The sequence below is a fragment of the Esox lucius genome, chromosome 14 (genome assembly GCF_011004845.1).
Source record: "Esox lucius isolate fEsoLuc1 chromosome 14, fEsoLuc1.pri, whole genome shotgun sequence".
Taxonomy (NCBI): Eukaryota; Metazoa; Chordata; class Actinopteri; order Esociformes; family Esocidae; genus Esox; species Esox lucius.
This window is the reverse complement of record NC_047582.1, coordinates 13,669,466-13,684,432: the sequence shown is the minus strand read 5'-3', so window position 1 is coordinate 13,684,432 and position 14,967 is coordinate 13,669,466. Positions and strand designations below refer to the sequence as shown.

General features: G+C 42.9%; 1 protein-coding gene across 1 annotated transcript; it reads left to right on the top strand.

Moving 5' to 3' along the window:
• The first annotated feature begins 8 nt into the window (after nt 1–8).
• Nucleotides 9–14,949, top strand: slc20a1b (solute carrier family 20 member 1b). Its single transcript, XM_029125026.2, has 11 exons — nt 9–314; nt 3,798–4,505; nt 4,626–4,766; nt 4,889–4,974; nt 6,511–6,607; nt 10,078–10,197; nt 11,103–11,345; nt 11,471–11,996; nt 12,256–12,441; nt 12,558–12,642; nt 12,854–14,949. Exons 2-11 carry the CDS (start codon nt 4,145–4,147, stop codon nt 13,007–13,009), a joined length of 2,001 nt encoding a protein of 666 aa, XP_028980859.1. The 5' UTR covers nt 9–314; nt 3,798–4,144; the 3' UTR covers nt 13,010–14,949.
• The last annotated feature ends 18 nt before the right edge of the window (nt 14,950–14,967 follow it).

Below are 14,967 nucleotides of genomic sequence, written 5' to 3'. Positions count from 1 at the left end.
CGTTCTACCAGCGATTCTACACACGCTAGGCTTGTGACTCATTCAAACTAGATTTTACCGGACATAGCAAGCTGGGTAGTAAGACCAGATGCGATTTTTCTCCTGAATTAATGATATTATAACTTAGCTCGATTCAACGGAAAGTGGGAGGTAATATATTAATTAAGCGTTTGCTGCGTATCGTAGTAATATTTAAAATTAAAGATTATCCTTTTCGTAGTCTGTTTCCTGATCCCGCGCGCGCTACGGAGCAAGTTGTGCGCGGGCTATAAATCCGCTGGTCTTCCTGTAACCATAGTACTAGTTAACGTGTGGTAAGTTGAACTTATTTATTTTTTTGTTCAATAATGGTTCAGTTTATTGATCTTGGTCTGTAAAAATTTTGTTTGGTAAATATCCCTTAGAACCCGTTTCTTAAACAATGCTGCTAGCTAGCTTGCTAGTCATCGCTACAAACGTTAATGAGCAAACTATACACCTATTTAATGATCTGTCAATTTACAAACAACACCACAAACTATCTAACAAGGTACCGTTATTATAAAATGTCCACCACACATTGACCATAGTAGTAGTTGCCAGTAGCTAGCAATATAGCTAGCTAAGGTGTTAGCCAGCTAATGTAATTCATTGACATTTACAGTGTGAGTGTCGTGACGGGAAACATTGCTTTCTAGTTACAGCTACGCAGACAGTACGTTGATATGGATTTATCGAGGGTATTGCGTATTAAATAACTATTCTAGACATCTGCACTTTAGATTACATTATTATATTTTATAAATATATGTTCTAGCTCGCTACGAACATTGTACACACGTCATCGGTCAAGTTGCTACAGTGTGCGAGGTTTGCGGAGTGTAAGAGTTGTGATTGAATGATGACACGTGCTCTTAGAGTCGTAACTGTTGTCTATAATATAAGATTCGATTGATATTGTTCCCTTTGCTGAATGGCTAGTTCAATTATTTATATGGTCCATTGTCTGGTAACAATTTGTTTGCTTTCTATGTTAGCGATGGTGACAATTATGTAGGGTAGCTATGTGATCTCGTTAGCTAGCTCAAGTTAGCTATAATTGGTATTCTCGGTACAACGACGTCCCCCAAAATGGCTTCCTTATTGGCTTATCCTCAGGCAAACGGTCTATAGCTGACTAGTGTTCAGTCAATGCACAACGAGACACACTGAGAAGGAAGTTGGCTCATTGTCATAGCTAGATTGCTATTATTGCTAGTATTGTAAATGTAGCTAAACAATACCTCCGTTTGTTACCTGGGTGCACTCATTGATTGCAGGGTCATATTTTATTTTTAATATAGATTAGAAAATCGTGTTCAATGGCCTGCTGGGATAACAGTATAATGGCAATGAAACAAAACATGAGGCACCCTTAAGCCCATTCTGGGCACACCAATGCAAAGCAAATAATCATTTGTATGTTTTGAACAAAATACTTTATTTTAGAGGGTCATTTTTAGGTGCTCCTAAATTAAACCTTTTTATCATGCATTAAAATCAGCATATTGCATACCCATGTACTTTTCTTTAGTATCACAACCAGTCAGCTTCTAAAAGGGGTGGAGTCTGCCTCTGAACTACAGAATAGGTTGCTTTGGCTGAAAAACCAGGACTGAATCTGAAAATCGCATAGTATAGTATGGCATATTAGTATGTGAGAACCTTATGTCTCCCGCCATAGTATGACAGAAGGATTTTCGAAGTATGCATCTGTGCATGCTTTTTATGGTAATATAGACCACAACCACTTGCACAGTAAAAGAGGGGTTTCCACGATTGGTGAAAGTCAGTTATCGTCACCTATATTGATAGTTATGGCATCAATGTCATTCACATATGAAAGAAACTAAAGTTGTTGTGCCATGAATTGAAATAGCTTTGGCAGTGTAAATTTAATTTTCAGTCTCGCTAGAAATTGCTCAATTCATATGACTGTTCCAAGAAGTAAGATGCTAGTATTACTATCTTATAAGCTATTAAAAGGGCCAGTGGCAAAAGCCACACAGTTCATAGATGCTATTTGTGGTGGAAGTAAACTTCATAAGAAATGTTAGCCAGTTTAACATATTGCTTAATGGTGTCTAGCTAATTATTCCAACTTGGCAGGATGTTAAATCATGACAAAATGATCTAATGTTGAGACGCAATTTTATGACGTGGTACTATGTCCCAATACTGGCATACTTGCTTACTGTATACTAAACAGTACGTACTTCACCATAATCTGCAAAGTATTTGTAGTATGTAGTACGTGATTTGAGATTCAGCCCAGAGCAGGATTTGTGCTAAAGTCAAAAACACCACGGTAGATGTCATACATTATTTTTTTGTTGAGCAGCTACCTTGCAACAGCTGCTTATTTCATAGCTTGCTGAAACATGTCTGCTAAGAATCACAATCTACCTTTGGTGGCTAAGGCCTCTGCCAGACCAAGCAATTAGACCAAGAGTAAAGTAAGGTAGAAAGCATTCATACTGGTCATGGGAAGTCTGCTTATTGGCTAACGCCTCAATCAGCCTGTTAAAAGGCTGTCGTTGCTGGGAAACCAAAGGGGCGACGTAAATTGCCTGCCAGCTCCCTAGTGAATACTGGACAATGTCCGTATGCATTTCCCTTTCTCATTGTGCTCTAGTGACTCCCTCAGGCTGTGTAGGAGCTTGCAAAACTAACAGGTTTTCCAGTGAGTCACCTGAATCACTTGAATATAGTTTATTTTGTACTACAGTGCATATGGTTATTAAAGGCCAACTTTTAATTCATTATCACACAATGATGTAAAGGAAATGGATTGCAATATACAGCGGATAATAAATCTACAGACCCTTACTGAAAATATTTTTTTCTTCTGTAAAGACCAAATCAAGCCACATCATGCCAGACCGTTTTTCACCATTACTATGAGTTTGTAGACAACAATATGGATAATGTCTCTGGAGGAAAAGATGTCAATGCCTTGGTTGTGTTCAAACTTTTGATAATGGGGGGAGGGGGGGTTTAACTGATCTCATCATATTCATAGTCGTAACCACTTCACACATGATACTCGTAATCGGATATTGTAATAAGTGGAAAAATGTTTTAAAATGATGGTATGCCCTGTACCTTATCTGCCTATTGTTACTCTGAGAGCTTATCAGTGCAATTCTGATGTTCCTGTACTCACCCAAATCGTTTTGATCTTGACAACACTAATGGCAAATGCATATTGCTTATTTACCCTTAGATTAACAAATCATGCTAATTGATAGAATGGTAATACTTTTAGTTTGCCTTGAGGGGCACATTTTTTTGCTTCTAACCCCTAGTGTTGTTCACTAATGCTTTTCCACAACGTTTATAGTATCACCATTTACGTTTGTCTTCTAATAAGCAGTTGTTTGGAAAACATTCTGGAATTAATGATAAAAGAATTCAGGCATTGGCTTAATTGCATCACATCATAACTAAACTAGTAGATGCTTCTACAGCAATAGATATCCCACTAAATATCATAAAATGGGCTAAGAAACCATACAATGGTGAAATGAGATGGCTTATAATTACTGTATTTACACTGGAGAAAAAGTTTAACCCTGAGGTGGTAAAGAAATAAAACTGCTGTTTTAATATCCGCTGCATTAACATCAGCTCACAAAACCCTCAGGGTGACCCAAAAAAGATCCCCCAAAGCTAGGGTCTGGTGACTGAGCCCTGTTGTATAGTTGAAAGAACAGGTTTTGTGTTTAGTTTGCGAGTGGATGCTTAACTAATACTTTCCCCCCTCTCTTGTCTTCCAGGATGTTGTGCCATTCACTTAAAGTGACTGATGAACAATGGATCTCTGTTTAGTCTGTATGATAGCCCAGAGCCAAAGAAATCCTAACAAAGCAAAACTTACAGGATAGCAATACGCCCACACGTTACCTCACCTTAATTTATTTATATTCAGTCAGGGACAACATATAGCCTACTCTCAGTGAGTTTAGTTAACCCTCAGCTGTTACGGTTAGGGTCACAAAGATACTTTTTTTATATACACACTGATACCTCTTAATTTTGCTGCTAGTAAATAATATATCTATTTTGATATAAATTCCCTTACATTCAGAAGTAAACCAATCTTTAGAAGAATCAATCACGCACAATGGTTTCGACAACTGTAGCCACCCTGACCCTGGTGAGCACCACCCTAGGGATAGTGGCCCATGTCACTGGTGGACCACTGACGGACTACATGTGGCTCCTCATAGTTGGCTTCATCATCGCCTTCATCCTAGCCTTCTCCGTGGGGGCCAATGATGTGGCCAACTCATTTGGCACCGCGGTAGGTTCTGGCGTGGTCACCCTACGACAGGCCTGCGTCCTGGCCACTATCTTTGAGACGGTGGGCTCTGTGCTTCTGGGAGCCAAGGTCAGCGAGACAATTCGGAAAGGCATCATTGATGTGAATATGTACAATGGCTCGGAACACGTGCTGATGGCGGGGTCTGTCAGTGCCATGTTTGGTGAGTGACGCAACATTGTGTTATTGAAAGAATGTATTTAATTTTTTCTTGATGATAGGTTTAAATGTTCCTTGTTTTTACCCGTTTTAAATTGCCAATTTGACTTTTTTGCTAATTCAGGTTCGGCTGTATGGCAGTTGGTGGCCTCTTTTCTCAAGCTGCCTATCTCAGGGACCCACTGCATTGTGGGTGCGACCATTGGCTTCTCTCTGGTGGCCAGAGGTCAGCAGGGGGTTAGGTGGCTAGAACTTCTCCGGATTGGTGAGTTAACAGCTTCCATTGACCAGCGTTTTAAATGAACAGCTTCTATTTTCTGTCGTTTTTTTATATGCAATGGTCTATTTTTCCTGAGAGTACTGCCATTCTTAATGTTATCTCCACAGTTGCTTCCTGGTTCCTCTCCCCGCTTCTGTCTGGCATCATGTCAGGCGTCCTTTTCTACTTTGTTCGTATGTTCATCTTGCACAAGGTAAGTTTATAAAAATCAGCTTCTTTCTAAATCTTAAAACCCTTCAATTATAAAGCTTCCTTTTGAAATGGTTGCCAGCTACTTACATTTAAGTCATTTAGCAGACACACTTTTATCCAGTGCAATTTACGGTTGTGAATGCATAAACGTTAATACTTTATTTGTACCTGACTACCCCCCTAATAGTCACTTTCTTGCATAAACATTTCTCATAGTGATTTTCTTGATCTCTTTCCTAAAGCACATAACTTGTAGCTTAATCACAATATCATCTCTCTGGCACAAGCCTAAAAATTTGTGGCCAGTTATTAGGAAATATCTGACTTATTGTTGGAAGATGGAATTCAAATGACAGAACTAAAGGTTACAGTAAGATACATTCCCTAACAGGTAGGTTTGCTATTTGGCTATTATGGGATAGTTAAGCATGTCCCTTTCTGTTCCTTGGTTGACTGATCTCTTAGAGGCATTGCTTGACAAGGCTGCTATATTTCTCCGCTGTTGGAAACATGTTTATTTATTTATTTTTTACTTCACAGCATGTAACATTTTTATGATTTTCACCGTTTGGTGGCACAGCCAGAAGAGGACTGGTTACCCCTCTAAGCCTGGGTCCTCTCTAGGTTTCTTCCTAAAATTCGGCCTTCTTAGGGAGTTTTTCCTAGCCACTGAAATCCAACACTACTGTTGTTTGCTCCTTGGTGCTCTGTAAAGCACTTTGTGACAACTGCTGTTGTAAAAAGGGCTTTATAAATAAATTTGATTGATTGATGGTTGTGCTAAGATTTACATTTAGTCAGAAAGGGATTTTTATTTTTTTTTGCTAATGGCTAGAATTTGTTCTAAGGTCAAGTATCCTACTGGTTAAAGCGGTAAACTGTCATGACCGATTTTCCTGGTGGCTAAATTTAAGTCTTTCAATTAGTGGACATTTACTGAATAATTTAAGTTTATAAATGATTCCATCTTAATTGTTTTGAAATGTACCATATTTGCAGTAACAAAGTGTTTAAAGCCTTTTTAAAACTGGTGGATGAAACATGGGGTGTGAGTACATGTCTCTAAGGATTAGGGAGGGGAGATTAGTATTGAGTGGCAGATAATGTTGTAACTCATTTTCATCAATTCCTCAGCAACTTGTGGGTAAATCACATCTGTAGTACCTTTTTTAACTGTATAGTACTGTTTAGTACTATTGACATTAGGATGTTGAAATGTACCTACACAAGTCTGAAAGACCAGTTCTGTTCAGATTATTTTAATAATTTCTAAAATAATGTTTTATGCTTTCTGGTTAGAAAAGAATAAAAAAAATATGGGAGTCTGAATTTAAATAGCAGGAGCCAAAGCGATCCACTTGTTCACCCCCTGGGATGAAGTGATGAAGGAGCCATAACTCAAAGCTAGCATTACTGCCCTGCTATCACACACTATCTGTATTAATGTCAGTGAGATGGACATCAGCCCAACTAACCCCCTGCCTAAAGAACTGAACAGGGTGCGTGGTTTTTGACGGCTCTGTTTGTCCCTTTGTAGAAAGACCCCGTGCCAAACGGTCTGAAGGCCCTGCCTGTCTTCTACGCTGTCACCATGATGATCAACCTGTTCTCTATCATCTTCACTGGAGCTCCAAGTGAGTATCATGGTCTCATTGCCTTCCTCGTGCATGCCTGCATGCAGCCGCAGTCTAAAATAAACTGCTCCCTCAGCCAGCCGGATACCCACACTTTTTCCAGGCAGAAGCAGACTGTTTACTGTTCTCAGAGACGGCCTGTTATTCTAACCTGTTGTTTTGGGTCTTGAGTGTGGTGTGGTTCTGTGTGGGTCATGACATAATGAAATTGCAGAAAGGAGCACTTCACAACAGGGAGCTGGAAATATGTATCCTCTTTATTCTTGTCCTCAATGTCTGTCCTTTTCCCACACGAAGGACGAAAAGTGGAAGTAAAGAGCGTGTTAAATCCTCTCAATGGCCGTCTTTTTGTATGTCAGTAGTCTCATTGAGATCACTGAATTTCTTTAGGTCTGTTATGTTGTTCATTTTTATTTATTTTTTTAGTTTTGAAACTTGTATTAAATGAGCAACTTTTGCTCCTTGTTTTCTTCTACCTACAGGACCGAACAGTTCAAGAAGTCAACTGGCCTGGCCCATTAAATGGAGGCTACAGGCCAGAGTATGACCTGATATGCACTCTACCGTGTATATATATGCACATCAGCACACACTTATTGATCCCATTCACCCAGTCACATACTGTACTGTTGTGTCACTCACCCCTATGTGAGTACTGCACATGGGGCCCTTTACTTTGGGGTACCCCAGATGACTTCCATACGGGACTGTGTTCCAGGAATCCTGCTGCTCAACACATTCCCACACAGCTGAAGAGATCAGGGCATGATTGATAGGAGAGCCAGATATTCCATACTGACCTGTAGGCCTTCTGTGGACACGTACACACGGACGTGTGTCCTTACACATACTGCCACACTTAGACTCTGCCCACTGCCTGTAACCGGATCGGCCAGTCACTTCCTTATGTTAGGCATAGCAAAGAGGAGTCCACGATAAGCCCCTACCTCCATTGTCCTTTTCTGGCACAGCATTAAGTAGGTTACAACAAAATGACTTGTTTCAGCTGTGTTCCCATGAATCATTTTGTCCAACCAGTAATCAAAACATTAATCACAAAATTAGATTAAGTAGTGAATAGAACTTAACATATCTTTTTTTTGGCTGAGTTGAGTAACGGTGGAGTAATGGGATGGTCTTTTAATCCATACAACCACAGTTAGTGTAAGGGTGGTGGTGAAGTGTAGAAAACTGCCTTAGGACGGTGTTCCTCAGGTTGATTTTTAACAAGGTGTGAAAGCACACAGGCAATCCTGAAGCACATTCCTATACACCATTTAGCTGATCCAAGTGCCAGAGACCTCAATTAGAATGGGTGAGAAATGAAATGCAGCGAAGGCCAGTGAATTCAGAGGTCAAGACTGGGTCATTTACAGAAGAAGCCATAGCATTCCACACTTTTTCTTGTTTTAGCACTGCCCTTTTTTGTCATTCAGTGTCTTCACTGTAGAAGAGGCCTGGCTGACAGGAACAGCTATGTCACAATTTATAAGACCATTTCAATATTTAGCATTTTCATTCATACCACCAAGCAAGTATTGGTCCCCTGTAGTTACGGAGAATAAAATCTGATTCATCATTCATGGAATATTCCATACCAACTGTGCACTTTACAGCATCTGTACTTACCATTTTTTTGTGGAAAATTACAGCATATTTGGACAATGGCTGACCCCACCCCCAAATCCCTGCATTTCAGTGGGCTTTAGCTGGAATGCAAATTTTCTGGTTCAGTTCCCTTTTGAAAAACAAATGGTGGTTGGCTTGGTTGCATAGAGGATGCTAAACAGTCAGGAACATTGAATGAATGATCAGCGGTGCGTAATAATAGTATGGGTTAATCAATCTGAGCTGTGACTATGCAACCTCAAATTATGGACTTAATGTAGAAAACTCATGTTACAAATTTGATTCATAACAAAAACATTTCTAGCCTAATATTTCATACAAAAACTGGTAAGGGTTTCATAATGCGATTATGTAGGTGACCATAAACTGGTCCATTTTCAGTGAGCACCACTTTCACAACTGCTGGCTGAAATTATAGTCTTGAGTGTCTTAAACTGACACCTCCATGTCTGAGGGTGAATCGTTCTGGGGGACGGCAACAAACCATGTGTAATCTAGGCCACGTGATTCAGAGGTTTGGGGGGGGGGTGAAGCAGCTGTGGTTAAATTCCACTTCCTGGCCCTCCCATTCATCCCACTGCATGACTGTGGTGTGGACTCGCCCCTTTGGGTGGGCGTGTTTATGACTGGCCCATTGCTACTACCTCCATTTACTGGCTTTGTAGGAATGTGCGGTGTTATTGGTAATTGAAATATGCTGTCAACGTGTCCCACAGTACATACTGAATAATACTGTCCCACTTCCAGTTCTACCACAAACCATCTACAGGCCTCACCTGACACACTAATTCTAAAGTGTAACGGGTGAAAAACTGATATATCCTCCCTGACCCGTTTCCTCTGTGCTGCTTGTCCTCTCCTTGAGAGGGGGAGTTTGTTGTGTCACCAATGTGCCGTGGCCGGCAGCCTTCTGCAGTACGTGACCGTGAGTTAGTACAGTCCACGCAGTAGAGGGCATGATGGACTCTGCTCTTAAACAACACCCCGACCAGGCCGTTATCTCACTGCCTTCGTTTCCCTGTGTTGATTTTATGCATCCTTTTTTTTTTTTTTTGGTGTATGCGGTCAAGGTCACTGCGAACGTAACGCAAATGTTTAAGCAACACAATTCCCCCCCCCCCCCCTTTTCTCCCCCTTTTTTTGGTACTTCGCTGACTGTTATTCCCCAGAGAAAATGTGTAATCACACTTTTCCCCGGCCAACAGCACACACAAGACTGAGCTGACGACGCCACACACCCACAGACATTACTGCAGTCTTGGCATGCAAGAGCCTATTATGCTACAATAGACAGTGGAACATAAAGCCCCCCCCCCTCCCCCATTGGTTTCCTAAGTCTTGACTTGGCCCTGTAAGGCACTGTTATTGGCCATGTGTCGTAGGTGGGGTACATCAGGGTCACATGTTGCCTAACCGTTAAGACCTTTTTTGGGCTTAACTTTTCACTGGAACTTTTGCCGCTTCCTGCGGCTCGTCCTTGTAGCTAGTAATAAAGGTGCGCTTGAGGTAATACTAAACATTTTCTGGACTTATGACCTTGTGCAATGAATAATGTGGATGCCAAATTATCATTCTAGAATTTTACACTTCCTAAATGCTTTCCTCATTGTTCTTTTATCCTGTGTAAGAATATATGATTTACTATTTTGTTTGCTATTGTACAATGTCCATATTTTCTGATGTCCATAAGGGCGACAGTTATTCTACCAACCATAGGTTAGGTCTTCGGTCCAGACAGGCAGTAGTCTGAATACCCAGTCTTCTACGTCTTTCAAATTTGCCTTGTTTTTCAAACCACCTTTCTCCTCTCTTTGTATCCATGTTACTCCCTGGCCACGCAGTGCTTGGATTTGACAAGGTACCATGGTGGGGCACACTGATCATCTCTCTGGGCTGTGGCGTGCTGACTGCCCTGTTGGTCTGGTTCGTCATCTGCCCACGCCTCAAGAAGAAGATTGAAAGTAAGGCTCAACTTAATTTTTATTGCCGGGGTTTTTGAGGTGTCTATTCCATGGTCTTGGGAAGTGTGATTGGAGGCTTCTGCCATGTGATTACTGCCTTACATTAGACTGATACTGCTGGTTTCATAACTTGACTGTTCATGCTGACTGTTTTGTCCTGCAAATGGATTCAGAGCTGTAAATGTTAATATTATTTTATACAAGTCAGACCTGGAACAGTGCATTTAAAATGCAATGAGAGAATTGTATGGGGGCAAGTGACCTGTTTGTAATTGTACGAGTCGCATGGTGTGTGGAGCTGTGGTAGAGTGGTAACCCTCCTGGCATCATACTACATATGGTTCAATACCTGTCTCCAGCAGAGAACCCTCAATGAAAGCCTTGCCAAAAAGAAAAAATGACCTCATATGATGTTCTTTACTCCGGGATAAAAAAGTTAAAACCCAAAGTTAATTTGTTTGCCTGTGACTCAACTGACATTACTTCAGTCCAAAATAAACAGCAATCGGCTCTGCCTTCACTCCTGTCCCAACCGGTCTTGGTTATGCAATTACTGAACTGATGATTCAGTGTACTGGCTAAGTAGCCAACCAAACAGTTCATCCAACTATCATACGTAGGCCATTGTTTGCATTGAGTATCTGATTTTGTTCTCAAATGTTCATGTAACTTAGTATACATTAACTTTCAGAGCTCTACAGTTCATAGGCCTGTATGGAAATAGCTGTGGTACTTCTGCTTTGACTGTCAAATTTGAATGTGGTCACCCTGTAGGAACCAGGGCAGCTGCTTTTGTTCTGCCATTCCTGTGTAATCCTTAGGCATAGAAAGCTCACCTTTGTTCTCGCTTTTTATTCAGTTTTGGACTTGGTCCAGGCAGTTTATAACTCCTCCTTCCCCTGCAGGAAAAATCCAGTCGTCCAGCCCCTCTGAGAGCCCCTTAATGGAGAAGAGGGACGTGCCCACGCCCTGCACCATCCTGAAGCCTGTACCTGAAGAACCCTCTGTGCCCCCCTCTCCTGCCTCCCCAGCTGACAACACCACTGCGCCCCAGCCTGCCCAGGAAGAACGCAGGGTTACCTTTGACATTGGAGATTCTGACGATGGCGACAAGGAAGGCAAGGACTGTGAGAGCGGCGACGCCGATGGTGAGTGTGGTTCCCGGAAAGCTTATGTCTGAGAAATACCTGCACCTTCTGTCGAGGACAGCGACTCGCGGGTTCATCTCTATTTGTAAGTGACTAAAACGGCCGTGTGTCACTGCTCCCAACAGGCCCGAAAGTGCAGTTCAGCAACGGCCCCGCCCACGTCCCGAGCAATGGATACAGTCAGTACCACACCGTGCACAAGGACTCCGGGCTCTACAAAGACCTGCTGCACAAGCTTCACCTGGCCAAGGTGGGCGACTGCATGGGCGAGGCGACCGACCGGCCCATCCGCCGCAACAACAGCTACACCTCTTACACCATGGCCATCATCGGCATGCACGGGGACTTCCGGCCCAAGGAGGGCGAGTTCCACGCCAGCGAGGACAAGGGCTCAGAGGAGAAGAAGAAGCGCGTGCGCATGGACAGCTACACAAGCTACTGCAACGCCGTGGCCGAGCACGGGGCCCCCGAGGGCCTGGGGGAGGCCGAGGTGACGCTGGAGTTAGGGGAGGAGGACGCCGGCAGCAGCCACAGCTCCCTGGAGGAGGACAAGCACGACTCAGACCGGCCCGAGGTCTCGGAGCTCTTCAGGTTCCTTCAGATCCTCACCGCCTGCTTCGGGTCCTTCGCCCATGGAGGCAACGACGTCAGGTAGGGGGATGATGTTGACCGGCGGGGGGAATGTCCATCAGGTAGGGGGATGATGTTGACCGGCGGGGGGAATGTCCATCAGGTAGGGGGATGATGTTGACCGGCGGGGGGAATGTCCATCAGGTAGGGGGATGATGTTGACCGGCGGGGGGAATGTCCATCAGGTAGGGGGATGATGTTGACCGGCGGGGGGAATGTCCACCGCCGTGTGTTTGTGTGAAGGAACTTGATGTTTTAGTGACCCGTGTCTCTGTTGCAGCAATGCCATCGGTCCCTTGGTAGCTCTGTGGCTGGTTTACAACAGTGGTTCGGTGAACTCCACTGAACCCACTCCTATTTGGCTGCTGCTGTACGGAGGTGTGGGCATCTGCGTCGGGCTCTGGGTCTGGGGACGCAGAGTCATCCAGACAATGGGCAAGGACCTCACCCCGATCACGCCCTCCAGGTCTGTACCAGACATCTCCTTCCCCACAGACATGACGTCTCTCCGACGCCCCCAGCACTATCCAGAAAACACAAACAACCGACCGGTGACTCAAGTCTGGTTTTCTTCCCCTGCAGTGGTTTCAGCATTGAACTGGCCTCAGCCCTGACCGTGGTGGTTGCCTCCAACATCGGCCTGCCTGTCTCCACCACCCACTGCAAGGTAAGTGCTTCAGAAGGCATCTCTGTGGTCTGACAGGGAGACATGAAGGGAGGAGGGCTGTTCTGTGGAAAGCGGGAGCTGTAAACAGGCCCTTTCTTGGCGGTCCAAACTGGTTTTCGTTTCCCTTTTAGTGTCGGAGTGTGTCCGTTGTGTCCTCTTCATGGCTCATGGGTTCCAGGTGGTTAACCAAGGGTGGTGTGTGTATTGCCAGGTTGGCTCTGTAGTGGCAGTGGGCTGGCTGCGCTCCAGGAAAGCTGTGGACTGGCGTCTGTTCCGGAACATCTTCTTGGCTTGGTTTGTGACTGTGCCGATCTCTGGCCTGATCAGCGCGGCCATCATGGCCCTCTTCACCTACGTCATCCTGTGAGCCCCGGGCTCCCTGTACCCCACAACTGGGGAGGAGAGAACAAGCGCCCACTCATCTGAGTGGATCAGAAGGGAAGGGGACACCAGGTTGGAAGGTGGATATATCTTGCTAACCCCTACCTAACACACCCGAAAAAGAAAAGAAAAATGCATTAAGAAATGTTGTTTTTTCTTTTTTTAAGGATTTTTTTTTTAAAGTCAGTTATATGGGCCTGCACTTGGTTGCATAATTTTAACCTTAAGTAAAGGTTGTTTCTGTATATGACAGATGACTTACAGTGGGAAGTTTTGTTTTTATATATATATTATTTTTCCCGACTGCTGTTTTTCTTTTTGCTTTTCAGTGCTCATGATCTTGTAAATAGCTAATTATATCAACCATTTTTTCCCCCTGATACTCCACTACATTATTTTTATTATTGTGTAATTATGTACATACAAACATTTCTGTTATCCTGTTTCACAAGTTCGATGACAAACAATTACAAAGCAGTATTAGCCTTAGACAGATCAATGTCTTCTTTCTTACACATGCTCAAAGTAACCTAGAATACATTAACTTTTTTTGGGGGGGGGGGGGTAAGGCAAGGTTATTGGTGTTTTTCCCTACCTTTTTTAAATTGTCAAGAGAATCTGAGTGTCTTGTCTCTAATCTTCTGAAGTGTGTACTTGGATTGGGTCAGCTTTTCCCCCCACCCTGATGTTCATGGGAGCTTCAGTTTGCCCCACGCCAATTACCGATTAAATAAATTTGACTGTCACAGCCAATCAACAGAACTTGGTCTGTAAAATAATACAGAAATTGACACAAAGACCTTTGAGCTGATTCTCAGCTTGTTAGGGTGGTCCCTCTTGTGTACATCTGGTTATTTTGGCCATTAACTCACTGACATTATTCAATTAAAATAATGTTTTAGTAGTGTACTAAAGTAATTTATCGGGTTTTACTGAAACAAGTTCAACTTGATGCAGAGAGCCCTTGTTTGACAGTCAAATCCATCCCTGCCGGCCTCATTGTGTCTGCAACACACCAAGCAGTGGATTAGAGCCTTTTGTCTCCACTCACCATATGCTCTTGTTTTGAGCATAGACATTGTGTTACTAGGAGACCTGGCCTCTCACTTTACAGAGCTCCCACCACTCTTGATTTTGGGATGAATTGCGTTGCTCATGTCTTATTTTTCTTAATGTTTTTTTTCCATCTGTGGCCATTTGAAATAATAATAAAAAAAAAGTCAAACTGAAGTGGAAGGAGGAAGTTGGTAAAATCTGTCTGTTCTGGGTCTGCTTTGGCATTGTGAATGATAACAGACCCACCTTAAAACATGAGGGAAACCTGAACACATGTACTGGTCAAATGTGGGTCAATGCTGGGAGGAACAGTTAAATGAAAATACCTTAAATGTCCTGTTAAACTTGATCGCATCAAACTAGACTGATTAATGTTAGCTTCTAACACTCAAGCATCCTGTAGTCTCTGTTTTGCAATTTAACTGCAGAATTGTAACATGTAACTTCCCTGTACTCAATCTTTAGAATGTACATGTGCATACAGATCAGGTTGTTCCTGTCTTTTTCTCAACTGTTTATCTGGTTGATGAGAGTTGGCAGGTTACTATCCTAACACTTGTGGTTGGTTAAGGATGGTGTGGGCTTGCTATTGTGGCACCTCGCCCAGATTCTCTGTTTGGTTTGAGGGGTGCATACATTACGGCTGTGGTACCACCAAGAGATGGAGGTATTGGTAGGAGGGGTGCATACATCAGTGCTCTGATACCAACAAGAGTTGGGGGAATTAGCTTCTGCACTAGAAAATAAATTTAGACCTGTAGATGCTGTAGTTGCCTTAAAATGTTTTATTTTTTAGGTACCAAAGAAAAGACTGGTTTGTTATGCAGACTGGACTGGGGAAAGGACTAAATAAACAAAAGTTTAAAGCTGTTGTCTGTATTTGGTATT

Coding starts and splice junctions, on each gene's coding strand:
- slc20a1b (XM_029125026.2), top strand. CDS start 4,145: ATGGTTTCGACAACTGTAGCCACCCTGACCCTGGTGAGCACCACCCTA. Junction 10,198..11,102: donor CCTCAAGAAGAAGATTGAAA/GTAAGGCTCAAC, acceptor CTTCCCCTGCAG/GAAAAATCCAGTCGTCCAGC. Junction 12,442..12,557: donor ACCCCGATCACGCCCTCCAG/GTCTGTACCAGA, acceptor CTTCCCCTGCAG/TGGTTTCAGCATTGAACTGG.